At 39.8% G+C, this 25060-nt stretch overlaps 1 protein-coding gene and 1 long non-coding RNA gene across 2 annotated transcripts; both read right to left on the bottom strand.

Annotated features, from left to right (window-relative positions):
* Window positions 1-5203: 5203 nt before the first annotated feature.
* On the bottom strand, window positions 5204-10993 carry LOC103885310. The gene is made up of 3 exons (XR_648334.4): window positions 10819-10993; window positions 9322-9422; window positions 5204-5483 (listed from the first exon to the last, which is right to left on the bottom strand). It is a non-coding gene; the product is annotated as an uncharacterized LOC103885310 (long non-coding RNA).
* Window positions 10994-11004: 11 nt separating this feature from the next.
* Window positions 11005-14775, bottom strand: LOC101004671. The gene is made up of 2 exons (XM_009208865.4): window positions 13306-14775; window positions 11005-12155 (listed from the first exon to the last, which is right to left on the bottom strand). Exon 2 carries the CDS (start codon window positions 12067-12069, stop codon window positions 11044-11046), a length of 1026 nt encoding a protein of 341 aa, XP_009207129.2. The 5' UTR covers window positions 12070-12155; window positions 13306-14775; the 3' UTR covers window positions 11005-11043.
* Window positions 14776-25060: the final 10285 nt, after the last annotated feature.

The following is a 25060-nucleotide window of genomic DNA, read 5'->3' as shown; positions in this document are numbered from 1 at the left end:
TAAGTGCTAAAGTTTGGATATTTGTTCCCCCAAACCTCACGTGGAAATTTGATTCCCAGGGTTGGGTGTGGGGTCAAATGGAATGTGTTTGGGTCACGGGGTGGATCCCTCATGAATGACTTGGTGCTATCGTCAAGGTCTTGAGTGAGTTCTCACTCTATTAGTTCCCACAATAGCCAATTGTTAGGAAGAGCCTGGCGCCTTCTCGCCTTCTCGCTCTCTCCCTTTCTTCCTCTCTTACCATGTGATCTCTGCACATGGCAGCTTTACTTTGCCTCCAACCATAAGTGGAAGCAGCCTGAAGCTCTCACCAGAGCAGATGCTGGTACTATACTTCTTGTACAGCCTGCGGAACCACAGGCCAAATGAACCTCTTTTTTTTTTTTTTTTTTTGAGACAGAGTCTCGCTCTGTCGCCCAGGCTGGAGTGCAGTGGCACAATCTCCGCTCACCGCAAGCTCCGCCTCCCGGATTCACGCTGAACCTCTTTTCTTTATAAATTATCCAACCTCAGGTATTCCTTTATAGCAACACAAATGGACTAAGACAATCATCCCAAGGGATAAAAAGGTTGTCTTATTAGGTTATATGACAAATGAAACTGATCCCAATTGTGGGGGTTAGGAAGGCTTCCCTAAGGAAATTAAATCTGAAATATGAGTAGAACTTAAGTGAAAAGTAGAGAGACCAAAAAGAACATTCAAAAGACAGGAAGTGGCCATTGCAAATGCTCTGTTTGGAAAGAGAAGGCACATTCAGAAACTGGAAATGACTGGTGTGACTTGATCATGAAAAATGAGGACAGAGAGTAAAAGAGGAAGCTTGAGGAAGATGTAGCATCTAGGCATGCAGAGCCTTGGTCATTATGCTGAGGATTTGGGTCTTTATTCTTTATCCCAAGCCCAAGTTAAAATCCAACTGAAACTTTGAATGGATTCCTCAGGAGAAGGTGGTAATTAAGCACAGAAGCATTACTTAGACAAGAGATGATGGTACCTTGGGCTAAAATGGTGATTGCATCAATCTTATAATGAAACAGATTTTTTGGAGGTGATACCAACAATGCTTTTAGTATGGATATGGGGATGATGTAAGGGAAAGGAACATTGCCTAAGTTTTAGTCCTGTGCAACTGAGTGAATAGAAGGTGGTACCACTGAACACAGTAAGAACAATGGAAAAGTACCAGTCTAAGGGAAGATCATGGATTCAGTCCTGATCACGTTCAAGTGAGAAACTTTGATTTCAAGTAGTTAGTTAAATGTGTAAGTCTGGGCTAAATATTATATTTGCATAATAATGGTAACTGAAGATTTGAACTTGGTTGAGGTTACGTATAAAGTATGAAATGAGAAAAGGAGAGACTCTAGGAGAAGAATGTCAATGTGTAATTTCTGGGTAGAAGGAGAAGAGCCTGCAAAAGATACAGAACAAAATGGCCATTGAGGTAGGTCAAAAGCCTAGCGAGTTTTAAAATGTATCCATTGCATATAGCATTATTGAGTTTATTACTGACTATAGCAAGTGTTATTTCAGTGAGACAATTGGGCTAAAGTCATATGGAGTGAATTGGAAAAAAGACCAGAAAATAAAGAAATAAAAATGGTGAATATGGATAATTCTTTGAAGAGGTTTAGCTATTGTGCTAATCAACTTTTGCTGTGATAATAAACATCTTCAGGATCCTTGTAGTTTAGAGCAACAAAGACTTGTTTCAGTGGACCAGCTATAGTTCTGAGTTTGCCTGGGCTCCACTCAGCTATGCATGTATTTCCATTCTGGGATCCAAGCTGAAGAAGCTACTGGGATATTCTGTGCTCATAGTGGAGGATAGAAATGTGAGACAAACCATGTCATGGCATTTAAAGCTTCTGCTAATACATGAAAATGTGGCCTTGGCCAAAGCATATGGCCAAGCCCAAAGTCCAAGTTGCAGCAAAATTTAATTAAATAATTCCATAGCATTGCACATTTCAGTATTTCCAATTTTTTCATTTCTTAAATATCTTCAGTAAAGATGTATGTATAAGGAAGATGATTGTAGCATTGATTGTAAAAATAACAAAACTTCAAACTACCTATTAATAAATGCTCATCTACAACAGAGAGACACATATTCCTCCTTCAGCAGGCACAAAAAAAGGACTATAACGTGATGGTAAGGAATACTTAATTCTATCGCACAGTAGGTAACAAAAATATTCCAATCTATCATAGCTATGAAAGAGAGAAGAAAAATAAGGAGATAATCTACAGGGAGATGAGGGGTCTAGGGAGCATATTTGGTTTTTTCCCTTTCATTTTTTAACATAGGAAAGATTTTGACATATTTAATATCATTAGGAAGAATCGCGTAGAAATGAAGCAAACAACTTGCTGGAAAAAAGAAGAATAACTAATAGCATACATTTCTTGAACCCGTAGAAAGCAATAGTTGTTAAATCACAGGTCTGGCCTAAGATATCCAAGGGATATAAGTCTGTGTGTTAAGAAGGGTTAACACATAGACATACGTGTGTGTGTGTGTGTGTGATGAAGGGTTGTATGTATTGTACACTTCTTCCTAGAAAAATACATGTTGATTTATTTCATTTATTAAATAGATGCATATATATTAATTTGGCTTAATTTTAACCATTCTGTGGTAGATAAGCATTTAGGTAGTTTAAACTTTTGTTATGTTTACAATCAATGCTAGAATGAACTTCCTAATTATACATATCTTTACTGAAGTTACTTATAAATGAAAAAATTATAAAAATTTAAATGTACAACACTATGGAATTATTTAATTAAATTCCGGTATTCCACTTAATAAAATACTATGTGTATGGTGGCTGTGTCCCCACCCAAATCTCATCTCGAATTGTAACTCCCACAATTCCCACATGTCATGGGAGGAACCCAGTGGGAGGTGATTAAATTATGGGGGTGGGTCTTTCTTGCACTGTTCTCATGATAGTGAATGAGTCTCACGAGATCTGATGGTAAAATGGGAGTTTCCCTGCACAAGCTTCCTCTTTGCCTGCTGCCATCCATGTGAGACATGACTTGCTCCTCCTCTTTGCCTTCCACCATGATTGTGAGGCTTCCCCAGCCACATGGAACTGTAAATCCATTAAACCCTTTTTTCTGTGTAAATTACTCAGTCTTGGGTATGTCTTTATCAACAGTGTGAAAATGGACTAATACACTGTGTATCCATTTAAAATCATTTTGTAAAAGACTATTGAATGACATATACTGCAGGTCATCAAGCAACTTAAACAATGTGATAATATACATAATATATATACAGTTGACCCTTGAACAACACAGATTTGAACTATATGATCCACTTATATGCAGGTCCACTTGTATGTGGTTTTGCTTTCACCTCCACCACCCCTGAGACAGCAAGACCAATCCCTCCTCTTCCTCCTTTTTCTCAGCTTACTCAATGTGAAGATGATGAGGATGAAGATGTTCATGACAATTCATTTCCATTTAATGAATGGAGAATATATTTTCTCTTTTTAATGATTTTCTTAATAATACTTTCTTTTCTCTAGCTTGTTTTATTGTAAGAATACAGTATATAGCATATATAACCTAGAAAATATGTGTTAATCTACTACTTATGTTATCAATAAGGCTTCTTGTCAACAGTAGGCTATTCTGGTCAACAGTAGGCTATTAGTAGTTATGTTTTGGGGGAATAAATAGTTATACACAGATTTTTCGACTATGCAGGGGGTTGATGTCCTAACCCCTGCATTGTTCAAGAATCAATTGTATACATATATACACACACACACACACACATATAAAAACACACATATATGTATACACAGAGTACACACAGAGAGAGAAATTAGATAGTACACAAATATGTCTAATACATGTAGTTGATTCTGGATAGGTGGATTTTTGCTTCTCTAGGCTTTTCTGGATATCCACTCTTTTTCAATGGCCTTATAATACTTTTATAATTGGGGGAAAAGTGAATGTTAAAAATGTGTTGCTCTTCACTAGATCACAGTAGGGCAGAGCAAAGCAGCACAGTAGAAAGGTTGACAGAACCAGCCCTGAAAGCGCCCCAGTGCAACCTGGACACTGGACCTTATTGCAGGTATGCCCTCAGGCCAGGTACTCTTTCTCTGCCTCAAGGTTCTCATCTCTAGAATAGAAACAATAATTATTCCATCGGGTTTAGTCGATATTAAAGGGAAATAATAGGTAAAAAATACTAAGCCCAGTAAACTGGCTATAGTTAGTGCTTTAAAACTCTGAACTTTCGGCCAGGCATGGTGGCTCATACCTGTAATCCCAGCACTTTGGGAGGCTGAGGTGGGCAGATCACGAGGTCAAGAGATCAAGATCATCCTGGCCAACATGGTGAAACCCCGTCTCTACTAAAAATACAAAAATTATCTGGGAGTGGTGGCATGTGCCTGTAGTCCCAGCTACTTGGGAGGCTGGAACAGGAGAATCGCTTGAACCTGGGAGGCAGAGCTTGCAGTGAGCCAAGATTGCGCCACTGCACTCCAGCCTGGCAACAGAGCGAGACTCCATTTAAAAAAAATAAAAAATAAAAAATAAATCTGAACTTTTTTTAAAAAAAAAAAAGGTACTATCTTTCTTCTTTCAGTTTGGAAAGGTCTTCCGAAATTATCAGTGTTGGCAAGAATGAGGTGAAACAGGTGCTTTAATATGCTACGGTGGAAGTGCAGATTGGTACTTTCTGGAAAGTAACTGTGCAACATATTAATACTCTTGTTCCTATAATCTCAATTTTTAGGATTTTTACCTAAGGAAACAGTCCATGATAAGTAAGAGATTCATGATATCAGGATTCGAATGAAGTCTTATGTATAATGAGGAAAAACTGGAAATATCTTCAACATTCAATGATAAAGGAATAATTAAATAAATGTCAAAGATAATGTAATAAAAAAGGAAAAAACTCATAAAACTATTTCGAAGTGACTTTTAAAAACTAAGAATTAAATAAATAACTTAAAAATGCTGAAAAGTATGATTCCAGGAGTATATATGTCAATAAATATAATAAAATAACAGGTAGTAGGAATGTAACTAATTTTATTAATTTGCAAACCAGCTTTTTGCACACTTTCTTACAATAAGTATTAGTTAATTTTAGTCAATCCCCAATTTTTTTAAATGTAGAGACATTTTTAAAATAAAGAAAATTTATTTCCTTTGTATACTTTATTGATCTTTGGGAAGGAAAGGAAAAAGGGAAAAAAATCCTTTCTGGAGAGTATATTTCAACTTCTTGTTGCCAAAGCAGTCTCAGAAAAGAGGGTCTCACAGACTTCAATCTCATTCAGGAAAGCAGCCATTGAAGGGGTTTTGTATGGCCTGAAAACAGCCAGGGTCTCCTGAAGCTTGGAAGGGAGTGGCTAAGGCAGTAACAACCTTCACTTTGTAGAGGTGCACCCCTTTCTATGGTCTTCTTGTGGACTTTTCCAGCCAGGCCAACCTCACAGAATGAGAGACCATCAAAGGTTATTTCTAAGCTTGATTTAGCAGACCAGATACTGAGGAGGTGGATAAATGTGGTCCTGGCTAACAGGTGCTGCATAGAGGAGCAGGAAAAGCCTGTGCTTGGCCATCTTATAAGCCTGGCTTACCTTCAGGTTTCCCTTTCTCCCTGTTTCCTTCTAGTTGAGTAACCATAGTAAAATTACTTAATCTCCTTGGGCCTCAGTTCCCACAGCTATAAAACAGAGGTTATAATCTCCACCTCACAGTGCTATGAACAGGGCTTCTATCCAGACAGCACACAGTGTTAACAGCTGTGTCGATCGTTAAAATATTAAAATGCTTTACTACAAGTTGGTGAATTGCCACTTCTGGAGCCCACGCAGTGTTTCCCATGGCCATCTATCCACACCTCTCCATTACCCTCCAACCAGAGACACAAATGGGGCCTTCAGGTCTCTACTCCAGCACTAATGCCAGTGCCATTTGAACAACCTGTGAAGAAGCCATATTAGTTGTTAAATGTTTTGGATATTATCCCTGGTTGTGGGAATAAAAGATGAACAAGATGATTTCCATAGTTGAGATTGTAGACCATAGAGATTTGGAACTTTTTAGCAAAAAGTATATACTTATAGCACACATACACACACACACACACACACACACACACACACTCAGGTAAATAGTATATTTTTCTCCCATTAGACCAAGAAACTTCCTCTTATAAGGGAAGAAAGACTTGAGAAGGTTAAAGAGCAGTGCGTAGCGTGACCCCCAGAGCAGTTCTCGTAGCTTCTAGACAGTGCCTAACCTGAGCTCAGAAGAGTGGGCAAGTTCAACTATTCACTAAGCTTCATTATGAAATCATCAGAAGTGGCCTTCCTTAGCCCTGCTACTTGCAAATGAAAAAGAGAGCTAGATTTTTTTTTTACATTAAAAAACAGATTTTCTTAAGAGAATGTAGATGGCCTTGGATTTTAATAGATCATCTGAGAGTTCTTGACACAGAGTTTAAGAGCGCAACTTTTGGCCTCTCTTGCTTCAAGCCTAGACTGCTAATTCCTCAGAAAAAAGGCTCTAAGAAAAAACTCTTTAACTTATGATTCTGGTCTTTTCTTAAGGGCGTTTGTTCCATTCCTTAGCAAAGACAGGTCTAGGACAACCTGCTCAGAGATATTTCATAAGAATTATCACTAATTCTGGGATCCCCCTCTTCCAATAATGAACAACCAACACTCTTACCCTTCTCCTCTAGAACTTTTTGTTTTATTTAGCTTGTATGAGATAATATTGAGGAACAGGAATACCAAAACTCTAAAACAATTTTGTAAAGAAAAACATTGTCTAGATTTTCAAGAAAGATACACATTAGTGATACTAAAGTAAATGCAACTTACACAAGAGTAACTTCTTTCTTGTGCTTGATTAGTGTTCTACAAAGAATAGCATGTGATATTAAACTGGGGCAGCTTCTGGGCGTACTGGTATTTGGTTTGAGTGAGAGCTATACTAATCTGAGTGTATTTAAATTGGAGAAAGTTCCGATTTTTTTTTCCATGTGCTAGATTTCCTGTCAAAAATGTGACTCTCTTAAATGCAGTCTGTTCTATTCATTCTCAGGCCTTCTGAAGTACTGGGGAAAAAGAGAACAAGCCAAAATCTTGTGCCCATGTCTTTATTTTGGAATTGAGTTTGCACACCTATTATATCATTTTGGAAACTTGATGCCCAAAAGGCCTCAGCATCTCTAAAGACAATTTCATGAGCTACCTATTGTTTTGTTTTGCTTGTTTTTTTCATCAGGCATCAGAAAACCTTCTGAACCTCATAACCAGACTTTGGATGAGGGCAACATGCACTTTTCACAGGTGTTCTGTCTGTGACAAAGGACAAATTAAGTCTCCAAAAAGACTCATCTGCTAGCTTTTTCTGGTGACTTCTATTTCAAGGTCTTCTCTCTCTCCCTAATTAGCTTTCCCAAATGGACTGTTTAATGCATAACTAATCTTGAACTTGCTCTTTTCTCTGACTGAAGAGAAAATTGCACTTCATTTTGTTGAGCTATGGTGCTTATGTTGCACATTTATCAACGAGTGATATTTTAGAATTCTAGATGACAGCTGTTCAGAGTTTCCTCATTGTCAATATTAGATTGGGAATTACTAATGGTGAATATATAAACCCTTTTTAACATGCAGTCTAATCAAAATTGTTCTAAATATTTAGCTTCCTAAATTCAAATTATTTTCCAAAGTATATTAGTCTAATGAAACGTTCTTTTTGGGATCTAGAGGAAAGTTGAAAGCATTTATAACATTTATCACATGGCCAAATATGTAATTGATAATAATATAATTCAGTGTATTGATCTGTCTTCTTAGCTCTGCACCTACATCATCTTAATTTATTTCCACTATTTTATTTTTGACAATAAATAAAATACTTCAAAAAATTTTGGTCTGAAATAAATGGCTATGCTTGTTTTGTGTTTTTTGATCAAAGGAATTTTTAAAAATGTTTGCCTTATTCTTCTGCTGCAAGTAAAGAAGTGGAACAAAGTAAGTACATACAAGCTGAAATACAACCGGCAAATAGAATTCACAACATGCTTCCTTTCAATGATTGATACCACACTTAGGTGGGCAACAAAAAAGGGGTCTCCTGTGTCTCTGCAAGCAGGCAGAGTTCCCTTGAAGGGAGCAGGAATCTGCAGGGGCCTGGATGATGAGGTACCAAGGGGACCAAAGGCCCAGGATATTGGAAAAAATTCTCTAACATCTCTTTCTAAGAGCTATTAGAGTCCTTACCTTTTTTAAAACAGGAATCTTGCATTGAATGGATAGCACAAACAGAAGTTAAAAATCCCTAAGTTTGAGGGTGGAAGGATATGAAGCAAGGAAATACTGAATTGGAAAGAGCTGCAAAATCAAAGAATGAGTGATGACATGAAATAGATGTTATGGGGGTGACCTCACAGAAAGTGGAGGTCCTTATCAGGTAGGAGGGAAGGGGAGAAGAGAAAGTCCCAAACATAAGGAAATTGCAGAGATAGATGAGAGCTCGGAAGTTAAGTCTACATCATTTCCATCTAGTTGTACAGATCTGTCTCCACCTGAATGCAACAGGAAGGTAAAATGAGATTTGGTCTCAGTTTAGGCTGAGGTCCCAAGGCAATAGGTAGAAACAACTTCTTCCAGGTTCCAAAATGACATACAAGGCTATTTATGGACAACGTGTAATGGATGTAGTCTAAATCTGGTTTTGCAAATCTTGGCCTCTCTCAAAAAAATATATAAAATGAAATTAAATGCTTGGAAAATTGCAGTTAGAGAAAAAAATTCTTTAGGAATAATTGGTATAGTGCTGAGTCTCAACTCTTCCTGCACTCTCCACTCCTGATGGGAAAGGCATGAATGTTGCCTTCTCCTGACTTCAAATCTAGTGAGGAGGCTTCAGATAAACCACAAGGAGAACCTGTGATGTGACCTCTGATACCAGACTGGTATGTGACTAGCGCCTGAGAAATCTAAAGGTTAATTTTATGGCTAGGGCTGGATGCCTACCAGGTGCTCAAAGGAAAAATGGGTTATGTCTTAGGAAGCTATTGCATTTAAAAATGGAGGTGTACCACAATATACCCAGGGGCTGTGAGATAAAGGCAAAGTGATTAACAGAAGCATGTGCCCACATCCAGGGAGACTTCCAGCAATGGATGTGTCCAAAGAACCTATGAAAATGCTCCAGGACAAAATCAACTGTAAATGTCTATTATAGATTGATGCCAGTCAATAAGGCTTCCTCCCACCCTCTTGCCTCCCCTCCCTTCCTCTTACCTTATCAGGGAGCTGGGGAGGAGGGCAGGGGAGAACCGACAGAGTCCTGAAGCCAATCACTTCCAGCTCGCTTTTCCACCTTGGGCCCTGACAGGCCAGTGCTGGATGAGGAAAGAAACTTTAACTTTGGATGAAATTTGGAGTTTTGGCTGGACATCCAGGTTACTAAACTGACATTACTCTGCAGATTAAAGTATCTAGAGGATATTTTATTTTCTAAGAGTAACCAGGAAAGTCAATGGCACTTGCCCCTCATTTCAGCTGGGACAGAGAAGAATCTGCCCTCAGAGTGGTTGTGCTTGCAGCAGTTGTGGAAAAAAAATTGTTTTGATTGTCCCTTGTTTGTTCAATGCAATGCTGACATAAAAATGAGCATAAACATATAAACAGGCAGGTGAAACGGTGAAAGTTGCCTGTAGAATAACTCTAGAAATGAGAAGGCATTTCACTGAAGAGAAGTGAAATTTGGAAAGTGTGAAAATCTTCTGGAGATACAAAGGCAAGAATCGGCATTGCATTTAGGAAAATAGCAGAGTAGAACTAAAGGGACCTCTGGTAACTGCATCTGTTTCCAACTGTGTCTTATGAAAAGTACTATCTCTGGGCCAGGCACAGTGGCTCACACCTGTAAACCCAACACTTTAGGAGGCCAAGGTAGAGGATTGCTTGTGACCAGGAGTCTGAGTTTGCAGTGAGCAATGATCATGCCACTGCACTCCAACCTGGACAACACAGTGAGACTCTATCTCTCAAAAAATAAAATAATAATAATAATTTCTGGACAGAAAAGCCAACTTCCTTTTCTTGGGGAAAACAAACATATAAACAGAGAGGTTTATATGTTATATATTTAGAGTTGTCTGCTGATATGGAAATAAGTATTCCTCAGTTAACTCATCAAATAAAAGGGAGTGAGATTTGTAGACGAACAACTGATCTCGCTTCTGGAGCCATGTGTTCCATAACATGCAGAAAGTTGGTGTTTCAATATAAAGCAGTCCTATGTATGAGTTCGGTTTACAAGTTCTTCCAGAATCCAATTATTGGGATATTCTGAAAGTTTACAAGTTCTTCCAGAATCCAATTATTGGGATATTCTGAAAATTCCTATGTCAAGGGTCTGAGAATTCACACCCCCAGCTATAAGAGTTCATGAACCTTGCCACACTCATTTGAACAATAACTTTAAGAGAGTCATGGGGTTGGAGTGTGGGAGCGGAATGAGCATCCTGTGACTAAAAGACAAGATTAACCAGCCTGGTATATCTCATAAACAATCCCCATCGCCTCTCCACTCTCCTTCTCAATTAACAATTATGAAAGACTATTATTAGATACAATCTTGGCTCTTCCACTAACTAGTGGAGTAATCAGGACCAAATCATTTGCTCTTCTAGACTTTACTTTTCTCATTTGCTAAATGAGAGCTAGGACTAGATAAGTGGTGTAGGTGGCACAAAACAAATCAGTTATTTATTTACTTACTTACTTACTTACTTATTTATTCACTGAGATAGAGTCTTGCTGAGTCGCCCAGGCTGGAGCGCAGAGGCGCCATCTCACTACAGCCTTGGACCCCCAGGCTCAAGCCATTTTCCCGCCTGAGCCTTCTTAGTAGCTGGGATGACAGGGACGTGCCACCACACTCTGCCTTTTTTTATTTTCATTTTTGTAGTCTCGCTATGTTGCCCAGGCTGGTGTGGAGCTTCTGTATGGCTGGAATTACAGGTAGTCGTGAGCAACCGCGCCCGGCCCAAATCTGTTATTTAAAAGCATATCCAGAGGCAGCGTGCCTGCCAGGCATTGAGCGCCCGGGACCTGCGTGGGAGCTGGCGGCCTGGGGATCCGGCAGGTGCTGAGGCTGGCAGCCTGCGGGCTGGCCAGGGGCTTGGTCCCAAGGTTCTGCTTCGCTGGCACAGTGGGGAAGCTGCGCGCAGCCGAGCCGTGGGCCTGGGCGTGGGGCACGCGGCCGGGTCTCAGCGTCTGGGACCCCAACTGGGACAGGCGAGAACCACTGTCTCTGAACAACCTAAGGAAGAGGAACGTGGAATCTGGAGAAGAGCTGGCGTCCAGGCTGGACCACTGCAGAGCCAAGACCACAGTGTACATCCTTCTCATCACGCGTTGCCAACACCATGTGGATGGCTCCCTGGAAAAGGACTGCGGTCTGAACCCGCTGGGTCGTGAACCAGTAGAACTAACTGGACTCCAATTTGCAAGCTTGGGGTTGAGGTTTAATAAAATCATCCATTCCTCCATGACCCACCCCATAGAAACCACTGGCTTCAGCAACAGGCACCTGCCAAACGTCTGCAACGTCCACACAGACCTGGGGCGGGAAGCCCCCTCGTCAAGCCAGCCTGGCAGCGGCCACTGGGCATGTTGTGAAGATGGAGTGCGGATCGAGGCAGCGCTCCGAAACTGCATCCCTCGGGGGATGCCAAGCAGGGGGAGGATAATTAGGAGATCTTCCGATGTCACGCCAATGTCATTCGTTGCCGGTGACAGGGCACAGCGCTGCAGTTTCCTCCGGAAACCTGGCTCCATTGCTCCCTCAACAATGGCAGTATCACCCACCTGGTGATCCGACCCAATGGCCGAGTAGCGCTCAGGACCCTCGGGGACACGGAGTTCATGCTCCCTGACGGCATCACCCAGTCCTGAGGGCAGTCCACACGACTCTGCCCTTCTCAGCTCAAGACCTGGCTCTGGCTTTTCCTTCCCTCTGTCCTCCCATACAGACTGCATTGCAGTTACGTGCTGTTCTCGAGGAGGCGGACAGAAAAGTAGAAATCTCTCAAATGCTACATTTGGGTACTTGTTTCTGGCCCAGGCTGACAAGAGAAAAATTCAGATCAGATAACCTGACTTCTTTGCAAGGCTTTCTATATTACCATGACCTGCCAGGACGACCGTGTGGGGTTTAAGGTGAAAATTCAGACGAAACTCGGGCCTGCTTTGGGGACTGAATGAGGCCTGACCCAGGCCATCACTTTGACGACCACAGCAGGCTGTCGCTGAGGGTCCGCTGGGCTCCGTGGGCAAAGCCTATCAGGCACGAGGGTAACTGAGGCACACGGAGAAGAAGGGCACGGAGATTTTGTTCACAACTCACTTCACTTCACATTCTTTTAATTTCTTAAAACCCTTTTGTCACTTAAATATTTATCCATTATAGATTTTCCTCATCTGGGTTCTTGCTTTGAAAACCAATTTCTCACTCCAAAGTTACAGATCCCTGATGATTCTGAATCTGAATTCATCTAAGTTATTAGGCCTTTGAGGGCTCAAGGACTTACCAACTACACAGGTGACCATGGGCAGGTGAGGGATGAAATGAGTCTGCAGAGGTGGTGTGACCTTCGACCTTCATGCTGGTCTCAAGGGAGGGGTGACATGCTGGTGACAACCCAGCAGGAGGAGATTATCCTTATTCAATATTAAATCCCAGGCTGACAGCTCAATCCTAGTTAGCTTCTGATTAATTTTTTATGCTTGGGGATTGAAATATTTAAACGCGATATGTCTATCTCAAATATTTACTACAACCATCCTATTAATTTAGAAAAAAACAATTTCTACAACATGATTGTGAACATTTTCTGCAGTCAATACAACTAATTGGGATAGTTAATCTCTTTTTTTGTCAACTTTGGAAATGACTACGTCATAAAAATTACTGGTTTAAAAAAATTAAAAATACATAAAAAATAAAAACATATCCAGAGCCCATCACTAGAGATTTGTGATTCAGTTGATGAAGACTAGGATCCAGGAATCTGCATGTTCACACACTTAAACTGATTCTGATGCAGATGATCAAAACAAAAATTAAAATACACAATCTCGAAGGTCTCTTGCAATTTTAACCCTTCTTCTGTTCTAGTCTATCACAACTGTTTATTGCTCACTTAGAGAATGCTTGGTGCCTTACAAAATCTAGTGTACTCAATGAATATAGTTTTATTTGAAATCCATACTCACTGGGTGCTGGAATTGGTTAACAAGGATTCCAGTCATCATAGCATATTATAGCATTCTGCTGGCTGGACATGGTAGTCTTGATTTTTCCTGGTTTGGGTTGCTTCGATGGTTGGACTGAAAGATTCCCATCACTATGGGATTCTATGATTCTGATTCTAATTCTGTCATATTATTAGGTCTGATTCTAATTCTGTCATCCATTAGGAGTTGCTAACTTTTCTCTGTTACTTGGCTAAACATAAGTGTACTCCCTCAGAAGGTCTCCAGGAAGTTCTCCATGTGGTTAAGAATGTTGATGTTGATGGTTCAAAAGTTACACACTCAGAGTGAAAATATAGCTTTATTTATTCTCTACTTGTCATATAAAGATGCCTCAGTTTTGTATAATTCAAAGTTTAAGCTCCTTCTAAGTATTCCCTTCCTCTCATACTTCCCAAACTGGCACCTGGACATACAGGTACGCCTATGTATCACACATAAAATAAATGAATTGTCCTTAGGGATAGATACTGCCTCTGAGTCCTTGCTGGTCTCCGACATGTTGTAGCTTGTTTGGTCCAGTGCCCAGGAAACAGTGGTGGTGCCCACAGAGGTGTGGTTTGTCCCACCTGCTTCCCTCAAATGCTATGCTGGCATCCCCTGCTGAAGTCTAACTACATTCATGACCTCTTCCTTCTAACCCTAGTCCTCTTCTGGTCTACTGCTTCTTCCATTTCTCATTCATGTCAAGGATACAGAATATTGGAGGATAGGAAGAAATGAGGTGATATCTAAAGCTCAGCCCTCTAGACAGCTCACTCAGCCATTTCCGCCATCCAGTCTGGCACCATGTTAGATGCAGTGCCACGCCAACTGTGGGATGCTCTGAAGCACAGGCTGGGATACACCTGCTGTCCTGGACCATGTTTCTACCACACCTTCCAAGAAACTACTACCCAAAGGGGACAAGAGAGCTGGCATAATCACGTCTGATGGCTTGTCTTTCTTCTCTTTACTCCTCCCAACCATCTCCTCTCAGAAATGTAAGGGGCTTTCCCTATTCTTAGATAGAAATGTCCGTTGCAGCATGTATCGGTCCTCTCTACATAATGGCTTATAGTAAAATTCAGTGATCCAGATTCCCTAGGCTTAGCATTTGATTTGTAAATGAAATTTTGGCAAATTTAAACAACATTTTTCCCCTCTCAGCAAAGCCTGGATTTCAATATTATGTTCTCACAGTGAATTTTTTAAAATATGGTTTTCCATGGATGGCCAAGAAATGACTTCTCTGTTCCAACCTCCCATAAAATGAAGTCCAGTGATTTAATAAGTGCAGAGCTGCATAGCAATGTGATTTCTGAAAATGAAAAATGTCAACTTAACATTTGCGAAAATATTATTCCTGTAAAAATAATTCTTGGCCGGGCGCGGTGTCCCAAGCCTGTAATCCCAGCACTTTGGGAGGCCGAGACGGGTGGATCACGAGGTCAGGAGATCGAGACCATCCTGGCTAACATGGTGAAACCCCGTCTCTACTAAAAAATACAAAAAACTAGCCAGGCGTGGTGGTGGGCGCCTGTAGTCCCAGCTACTCGGGAGGCTGAGGCAGGAGAATGGCGTGAACCTGGAAGGCAGAGCTTGCAGTGAGCTGAGATCCGGCCACTGCACTCCAGCCTGGGCGACAGAGCAAGACTCTGTATCAAAAATAAATAAATAAATAAATAAATAAATAAATAAATAAATAAATAAAATAATTTTCTAGATAGGTCTGCCTTTGGAAAACCAAAAGCTAAGAAAATAAATTATACAAGTATAACTGTTGCATCAAGGGCCATAGATGGCAAATTGCTTAAGATCAAGCATCATTGAGTTTACATATATTTGGTTCTCTTGCAGATGCTACAATCATAGAAACATAAGAAATGCAGGACTTAAGTGATCCTGACAGTGAAATTTGGTAAAATTAAGAGAGATGATTTTTCCTAGGAAAAGGACAAGATTAACAGTATCAATTCTCTCACAAATTGGCCCAATCTAGCACTCCAGCCTTACCTCCCCCTCCTCACCCGTGTCAACCTACTCTTCCTACAAAGCCAGCAGACCCATGGACCTTCAGATCCACCAACTGCATTCCTATATCTATGTCTTTGCTCCCACAATCCCCTCCATGGGATGCCCCTAGGCAGTAGGGCTCTGAAGATTAGCGAGCAAATTCATGAGGATTAAGTGAGTATCAATAAGCATGCCTCCTGTTTCTACCTCCATCAAACACAGGAATCATGTGTTGTTACAAGAATGGAAGTACTATATTTAGTTAGGCTCCTCGTACCAAAAAAAAAAACCAGTGGATCATAGTGGTATCTTACTTTGAGGGAAAAAGAGATTATATCCAATTACCGTTTTCTATAATTTGTCTTTTCTTTTTAGAAAGACTTCTGAGTAGGAGCCACAGGCGGAGTCTGGCTCTGAGGTGGGGGAGAAAATGGAAGAATAAACACTGAGCAGGAAGCAGGGAGACCACGGTTGTTACCATAGTGATGAGCATTGAGTCCGGATGGTGCTGTTGCCAGCTTGTGCTAGTGAGTGGGAGAAAACCACTTTCCTTCTGGACTAGTAGAGTTGAGGACAGAAATATCTGAGATGACCAATTTAACTTGCTACTTGACAGTCTAAATTCTATCTCTATAGATATAGCCAGTGTTTATTAAGCACCTACTAAGTGATGCATAATAAATGGCAAATAATTGGCAATGTGCTGGATGTATTAGAGGCTTTGATGTATGTAGACCCAGAAATTTAGGGACTAACATTCCCATTTTAAATATAAAATAAAATTTCAAGAGACTAAATAATTTATTTGTTATTTAATGACCTAGCTAGTAAAAGAACAGGGCCAAAATTTATAGCCAGATCATTAATTTAATTCAATCTAATTTATTTTCAGTGTAAACCTATTTCCACCAGGCCACAACTATGCCTGTCAAATGATATGGCAGGAAAATTATATCCCTTTGAATAATGCAAACTTAGAGAATCCATGGTGGTTACCCCAGACTTTGACATTTTAGTTTTCCCTGTTTTGCAAGTTTCCTAGAAAATAATCGATGTTAAAGCTTTCTTTCCTTCATTTATAAACTGAATGAGTTTTCTGATAAACATCTTTTTCATATGTTTATTCGTGAACTATAATTATTCATTCTTAGTTAAAATGATTAGAAAATAATCCTAAATGACAGGTTTCAATGTATTTGGCATTAATGTGACAGTATCAAAATTTACTGACAGTAATATTGACTTATAGACAGACAAAGTTCATGAAATTATTTCCTACATTCTTTTTTTTCCAAAATGGAAGCACCTTTGAATCTATAACAACCATCATTTCTTACCAGTAAACACAAAAAAGAATATCAGAAAATTAAAGACCCCTATAATTCCACTTCCATTCCCTTCCTTACTCCCCAAGTAAAAACTGTTTGTGTTTACCCTTTTTGAACATTTATGCACAGTACAGTGGTGAAAAGTGTGAATTCACATTCTGACTTTGTCACTTACTAGCTATGTGACTAGACAAATTAGTCTCTTAACCCTCAATTTCTTAACTGCAAAATAGTAAATAATATTACCCAACACATACGAATGTTATATGTAATAAATCATATAATAAGACAAATTATGTTAAGTGCTTAGTGCAGTACTTTAGCACTTTATAAATGGTAGCATACATATGTATGTATCTCTCTTTATACATATTGTTTACATAAACGAATTATGCTACACATATTGAGCCATAACTCTCATTTAACAAAATTTCTTTTTTTTTTTTTTTTTTTTTTTGAGGCGGAGTCTTGCTCGGTAGCCCGGGCTGGAGTGCAGTGGCCGGATCTCAGCTCACTGCAAGCTCCGCCTCCCGGGTTTACGCCATTCTTCTGCCTCAGCCTCCCAAGTAGCTGGGACTACAGGCGCCCGCCACCTCGCCCGGCTAGTTTTTTGTATTTTTAGTAGAGACGGGGTTTCACGGTGTTAGCCAGGATGGTCTCGATCTTCTGACCTCGTGATCCGCCCGTCTCGGCCTCCCAAAGTGCTGGGATTACAGGCTTGAGCCACCGCGCCCGGCTTAACAAAATTTCTTAAGCCATATTTACACATCTATATATAAGACTACCAGTTGCTGCATAACACTCCACATTGTGAATATAAAATAATTTTATTTAAGCATAATTAATGAATATTTGAGTTGTTTATGGTTTTAATCTCAATAGAAGCATTGGCAAACTGTCAACAAATGAAGAGATAAGAAATATTTTAGGCTTTGCAGCCCATTCAGTCTCTGTTGCAGTTATTCAAGTCTATTGTTGTAGCATAAAAAGAGCCAGAAACAATACAAAAACAAACGGGTATGGCTCTGCTCCAATATTTTCTATTTCCAAAACAGGCAGTGGGCTTGATATGGCAATGGGCTGCAGAGTTTGCCAATCCCCAATATAATGTTCTGATTGATACTGTAGTACTTACATTTTTTTCTTACTTCTCCTGTTACTTGCTTTTAAATCATACACACACACACACACACACACACACACACACACACACACACACACACACACACTGTCTTATCTGCTCAGGCTGTGATAGCAAAAGACCAAAGACTGGGTGGCTTAACCAACAGGAATGTATTTCTCACAGTTTAGGAGGCTGACAGTCTAAGATTAAGGTGCCTGCTGATTTGGTGAGTACTCTCTTCCTAGCTTGCAGACGGGACTTCTGGGTATGTCCTCACATGACAGGGAAAGACAGAGTGGAGGAAGAGGGAGAAAAAGAAAAAAAAATCTCTGGTGTCTCTTCCTACAAGAGCAATAGTTTCATCACACAAGCCCCAACTCTCATGACCTCATCCCTCCTTAATTACTTTCCAAAGATGCATTTCAAAATACCATCGCCTTGAGGGGTAGGACTTCAATACATTAATTTGCGGTGGGGTGGAACACAAACATTCAGTTCATAGCACTTTGAATACAGAAACCGATTTTTAAATTGCAAATCTTGATAGGCATCATATGATTTTCTACAATTTACACTCCTACCAAAGAATGAGAGAAAGCCCAGGTTCCTACCTCTCATCACCCGCAGTTGTAACTCATTTGATTCTTTAGTAATCTGATAGGAAAAACATTACATGTCATTTTCATTTGAATATCTTTGTTCATAAGGATAAAATCTTTTCCTATGTTTATTGGTCAACTATTATTTCTTCATTTGGGAATTTTCAGTACATATCTTTTTTCAACTTTTCTAGGTTAATATTTTTCTCATTGATTTCTGTCAGTTGTTTAGAGATGCTAACTCTTGCCTATCAAGACTTATCCACATCACACTTTCCCATGGCATCCAGCTTGACCTTTATAATACTCATTATACTCAAAAGTACTTGGTCAATGTGGGCTAGATGGCAAGGTCCATGAGGTCATGATGACTGCTTATCTTATTCAGGGTTTAGTACCTAACACTGACTGTAGTGTCTGGGGCATACCTGGTGCTCCAAAACTGTTTGCTGAATAAATCAATAAATAGCACATATTTTGCAAATATTTACCACTGTATATTGTTTTGTTTTTCTGTTAATTTATTATAGCATCTTTGACCACATCATTTTTAATTTTTATAACCAAATTTGTCTATTTTTCTTTACAGTTCTTAAGTTCATTTTATGCATAGAAAGTCCTTCTACACTCCCAAGTCATTAAAATACATTTCTTGTATTTTTTCTATTGTATATATATATTTGCAATTAAATATCTAATCTATAAATTATTTTTGTATCTGTTTAAGGTAGATAAACAATTTAATTTTTTCTATATAAAGACTATACTATTTATTGAGTGATCTACGTCTTTACCACCAATGCGAAATGCAATCTTTATTATATTCTAGATAGAATAAATTTTTAATATACGTGTGTTTCAGTGTGTGGTAGGGTATATCTCTGTTTTTCCTATCTAAAACTTTTTTCCCCCTATTCTCATGCAAGGACATTTCCAGGTAAATATGGTTTCAATTTGTCAACTCTCTGTTGAATCAGTCAGTCACTCCCTACAGAGAGAGTAAGCCAGTTAAGCAGGACACTGGAAGAGGAAAAATCATCTTTCAATCTAGCTTTACTCATTAGCTTTAAGTTGCACAGCTTAAAAGGATTCATAATCATACCTCTCTGACCTGCTTCACAGAGTTATTGTGAGACTCAAGAGTGCAGATTGATCTGCATATTTAAAGTGCCCTAAAAATTAAAAGTTTCTGAGACGTGAAAATTATTCATATTCCCTACTATTGACAAGTATCCAGTTTATTTCATCTTGAGAAGATGACTCAAACCTACTGGAACTGGATGAATAAGGTTCTGTGGTAAATGGAGGCAAATCACTGAAAACATCTTCCTGTTTTTATTCCAAGCAGGTGGAATAAGTAGTCCCGTCAAATGAATCCAATACTCGAGCGGTTCTTGGCTAGTTCTGTGCCTCTGTCATCCTGGCACACCGCCTTGTCTATCAGGAGTCAGCACACTCCCTCAGCCGTTTCTTCTCCGGCAAGACCACAGGGAGGTGGGGAAAGCTCTGATGTGCGTCTCCACAGGGGCCGTGGGATGGGTTGGATGAATGTATTTTGGGTGCTACATTTGTTTCCTGAGGCTGTTGTTGTTACAACAAACTGGGTTGTTGGAAAAAAGAGACACTTACTCTCTCACAGTTCTGGATGCCAGAGGTTGCAAACCAAGCTATTAGCCAGGTCACACCCCCTCTGGAGAATCTAGGGGAGACTCCTCCCTGGCCTCTTCCGCCTTCCGGTAGCTGTCAGCATTCGTTACCTCGCGAACGCATCACTCCCAGCGCTGCCACCATGATCATGTTTCCTCCTCCCTGTGTCTTCTCCTATTCTGCCTCCGACAAGCATGTTTGTCATTGGATTTATGGCCCACCTAGATAATCCAGATGATAGCCTCTCACGGTCTTTAACTTAATCACATACGCAAAGGCCCTTTTTCCAAGTAAGGTTGCATTCACAGATTCAATGGATTAGGGCGTGGAGATATCTTTTCAGGAGCCACCACTCATGTCGCTACCTGTGCCCCGTATCTTCAGAGGAAGTAAATGTAAACGGGCTCTGCCAACTTGTGCTTTGCCAACTTGAGTCTCAATAGGACACAGCTGAAATTAGCCAAATGGGAGCTCACTCTCAAATGATGGGCTTGAAGTTCTGACATTTTGCTGTTCCTAAAATATACACATAACTTCTGTCAGATTCAAACTTGACTGAGGTTGCATTTTAAAAGGATATACATTTAATTACTTCCTCTCTGCTCCCACTCCAAATCTTCATACTCTAAATTGAAGAGTCAAGACAGCATCATCAAATTACACATGCTTCCTGCTTCAAACCACCACGATGCATTGTGGAACAAGGTGAAGTTCCCGTAAGCAGACACCTTATCAAATCCACCCTATGTGAAACTCATTGCTCAAGCACTTCTTACAAAGCAGTCATTATATTTTCATAAGCAGTCCTTTCCCTTAATCTTTCAGGGCAAAGCTACACCAGGACTGATTTTTAACCACAGATAGCAAAAACTAAGATTTCTTGAGATCTAAAGACATTTCTCCTCTTAGTACTTCAATTGAAGAGAATCTCCTCTTCTGCAGGTTCCCACACTGATCTGAAGCCGAAGGCATTTATGAGCTGTGGTTGCTGGTTCCCAGGTCAAAACTCAGCTGTTTTCATGTAATCCTTTCAAGATTTTTCAGATTACTCTTAAAATTTGGGCTTTAACCACTCCAGATAAAGTTTCAGGTACATTTTTTTTCAGGCTTATGTTGTTTCTGGGAAAGGAAACCCTGGCATTTACAAAACCAAAACAAAACCAAAATAAGTTTTGCATTAAACAGATCATTTTGTTCCCATCCCCAAATATCTATCTACCCAAACGTGCCATAACCACAACATGGAGAAGTCAGACTTCAAAAGGTTATTGGAAAGAGCTGCAAGCATTGCCATAGAGAATCACTTAAAATGCATTTTATTTCATCTGCTAAAATAGTTTTTTGCAACCAGAAAAAGTGTTTAGGAAACCTTCTAATTTGGAAAGTTGGCAGTGTAGCTTTAATCAGTAGACCAGGAAAAAGAGTTCCTAGGAGGTGTAGTGACTCCTCCAAGGTCCCACAGCTACTTTTGCAGAATTTGAGACTGAAATCCAGGTTGCCAGATCCCAATCTGGTGTTCTCTCCATTACTGTTGCATCATTTCATTCTCTTTTGTAATAAAAATACTCCCTGAAATGACAACTTTAGGACTTCCATCTGAAGTGGAAGGATAGTGTTAAGAACTCAACATCTACAGAGAGACAAGACGGCAGCGACTCTTTTCTGTAAAGGAACATTAGTAAATATGTTCAGCTTTGCAGGCCACACAGTCTCTGTTAAAACTACTCAACTCTGCCTTTGCAGCCATAAGGCAGCCACAGAAAATACGTAAACAAATGGTATCACTGTGTTCCAATAAAACTTTATTTACAAAAACTGGCAGCGGGCTAGCTTTGGCTTGTGGACTATAGTATGCAGACTCCCAGATAGACAGAAGTTCTTCATCAGCCTTCATTTTCCTGTTCTGTAAAATGGGTATAACAATAGCATATACTTTATAGGGTGGCTGTGAGGATTAAATGACAGAAGGTATGCTAACTGTCTTACAGTACCTACCTGGCACATGACACAAAAAATGTTAGCTGTTATCATTATTATCATCATTATTTAATTTCTGACTGTGCCTTCTGAAAAAGGATGAGAAACAAAGGTATCACCATTTAGCAATCCTTTCTTTTTCTCCCGCCCCCAGACAAGTCAAGATTTACCCACTGCCATGAGCCACCCTCTAATGCTTTACAAACTTCATCAGGTAGGCGACTGTCACAATCACACAGATGGCAACATCAGACTTCATGCTCCCAGGGCTCTGCAAGCCTGAGACAGACAGTTTGCCTTCTATTTGGAACCCTGGCAAATTCTGAATTCCTATACCCTCCTGCCTGGCTCCTTGAAACCAGGTGCTCAAATAGATAGTTTTCTTTTTAAACTTAGAACAGTTTTTATTTTCACTATTTATTTCTAGAGATTTTAATGAAGCCAGGTGCACAGTTTCAAAGGCCAGCCATTATTTCTCGTGCCACTCTGCCCCTTGTGTTCCCCTGTAATTTGAAATTTTGTATTCCAAAGAGCTTCATGTTTCCTTTACTTGTCAAAGCTACAAGAACTAACTAAGGCATGTGCTTATGTGCCTATGTGCTTATGTTTCTACAACTTCATAGAAACCCCACTCATTACCCATGGTGGAGACAGGGTGGTTTCAGGATAAGGTGGCCTACTCTTCCACTTCGAGTAGTTTTCACTTAATTGCAAAACCTCATCATTATTACACTTCAATGACACAGGCCCAAGAGATTGCATGACGACAAGTTTCTACTAAACCTTAAAATAATAGAACTCTTTAAAGCTAAAAGTATTTTAATAATGTATCTCATTAATTCTTTAACCTCCTATCTGGGTGACAAATATTCCTGAGTTTATGGTTAACAAATTAAACCCTAGAGACGGCTCTGAAGTAGATTGGCTGTGGACTAATGAAAGGGGCTAGTTACTTAATACTCTGAAAAATGTTCTGTCCACACTTAGATTAGATTCTACTCTTTCACTGAGAAGGTTTCATTGTATCACTATAGAGTTCTGGGGCCAACAGGCTCATACATAAGAAATTTATATTCCATCATTTCCTTAAGTATCATGGGGCTGCAAGGAAAAAAAATCACAAATTCAGAGATATATGTGCCCTTTCCTTCACAATTATTTGTAATTGTGTGGCTATATTAAGTTTTCCTGAAAACTATAAACTGCTTTTTTCCTTTCATATGCTTACATGTTTCCAGACCAATGTTAATGGGCACACTGCCACTCCCCCATTTTCTTCTGTAGAGTAGATTCCAAGCTCTACATGCAGACTGCAGAGTCTTTAATCAAAAACATTTCCAGCCAAACTTCCAATAATTTCCCTCCATGAAACTTCTACAAGAAATGACATTTCTTGCCTTCGTGCTGTTGGTTTCAAGTCACCCTCCTCTCACACACCCAGTTGGTGACACACTTATTCTTCACGCTCAGCTCTAATTCTCCTACCCCCTTGCCTTCCCTCCTCATCATTCCAGATGGAAGGAAAGTCTCCTTCCTCTGTACTCCCAGAGCATCTGTCATTTGTGCCACTAATGTGACCCTCTTGCTCTCATCTTTTGGCACCTTAACTGCATTGGGACTTATCTCCCTTACTAATAGGAGGGCAGGATTATTGGAATCCCCCTCTTTCAGAGCCTGGCACAGCTGCCCTGCCCAAATGATAAATTCAGTTAATGTTTATTGATGGCACAATGCAAAAGTGAAAACTGATTGCCTTCAGGCTCCTCTTAAAGGTACCCCACAAATTCAGTGAGGATGAGTTTATAGATTTTACTTAAGAAAGTATATTTTGACTTCAAAATAATCTTACTAACTGCACTTAGAAAATTCATTTAGGAAGATGAATACGTAAATGAAAGACTCAAATGGTTTTTCTGGAACACTTACTTCCATATAGCCAGTCCGAAATTATTTCAGTCCTGCATATGACTGAAAAATCCATCCCAGGAAATGCAAAGGCTCTGAGTCTCCAGTTCCAGGAGGGAGTTTCAGACCAAATCAAGACTTACCCCAACTTCAGATCAAGCTTTGAAAGCCAACCAGTTAGGGTTCCATTTTATTTTACCGGTATTTCACACATCCAGACCTCATAGGTACATCTTGCCTGCTAGCATTGTCATTTAGCTCTGGGACCAGAAAATGAGTCCTAAGGCTAAACTGTGAATTTAAAAAGATGGGAGCCAAGAACTCAAGTCTACATGTAAAGCCCATAAAATAGGCCCTTTTACAAAGTGAATCTAAACAATAAATTTGAAAAAAAAAAAAAAAGACCTTTTTAAATAGCAGTGTTCCAATTTCCCTCCTTTGTAGATTTAGAAATTCAGACAGCTTCTCAGTGATGTTTGAAAAAGTCTCAAAGTACTTAAAAGAGTTACTTGACATACTTCAAAGAAGCTAGCTGCCACTGACTCATCGCTTCCACCCCAGCCCCTTTTACTTATTCTTCCCCTCTACCTCCAGTTTTTGGTTGACATTTGGAAGGGTCATCTTGCCACACAGGAGCCAGCCCCAATTCCACATCTGAATTAAAACACTCTCTGAGCAGATGCTAAAGGAACTCCAAAATCTTCAGGCATTTCCCTTCAGGCAGTTCTTGACCTCAGAGGAGCTTACATTCTAATGGGGAAGTCAAACCAACAAAATTTCAGGTTTGGCTCTGCTGTAAGAAAAAGGAGATAACTCAGATAACCCACATGCTTAATTCACTTTGCATTTTTAAAAACCTGTCTACACACCTTATGTTTGAAAAAAGATATTGCAATGTAATAAAGTGCAGTTTATTAAAATTTTTGAGCAAAATGTGTGAGGTGGTGAGGGGAGGAGAGACAAAGAGACCATGTTCCAAGGGACTGACTCTGCAATCAGGTCCCCTTGAGTGGACTTAGTCACTCAAGTCCACATGTACCCATTCGGCAAAGCATCTACATAAGTAAGAGCATGGTATTGGGGCAGTGGTGACACCCAAGAGCAGTGGTTTCAATGCTTTTAGCTCTTTGTCATGTAACACT

Source organism: Papio anubis, chromosome 5 (genome assembly GCF_008728515.1).
Source record: "Papio anubis isolate 15944 chromosome 5, Panubis1.0, whole genome shotgun sequence".
Classification (NCBI taxonomy): Eukaryota; Metazoa; Chordata; class Mammalia; order Primates; family Cercopithecidae; genus Papio; species Papio anubis.
This window is presented reverse-complemented; position numbering and strand designations above follow the sequence as displayed.

What these genes read in the sequence shown, in the direction of transcription:
- LOC101004671 (XM_009208865.4), bottom strand. Translation starts at nt 12,069, where the DNA reads ATGCAGTCTGTATGGGAGGACAGAGGGAAGGAAAAGCCAGAGCCAGGT.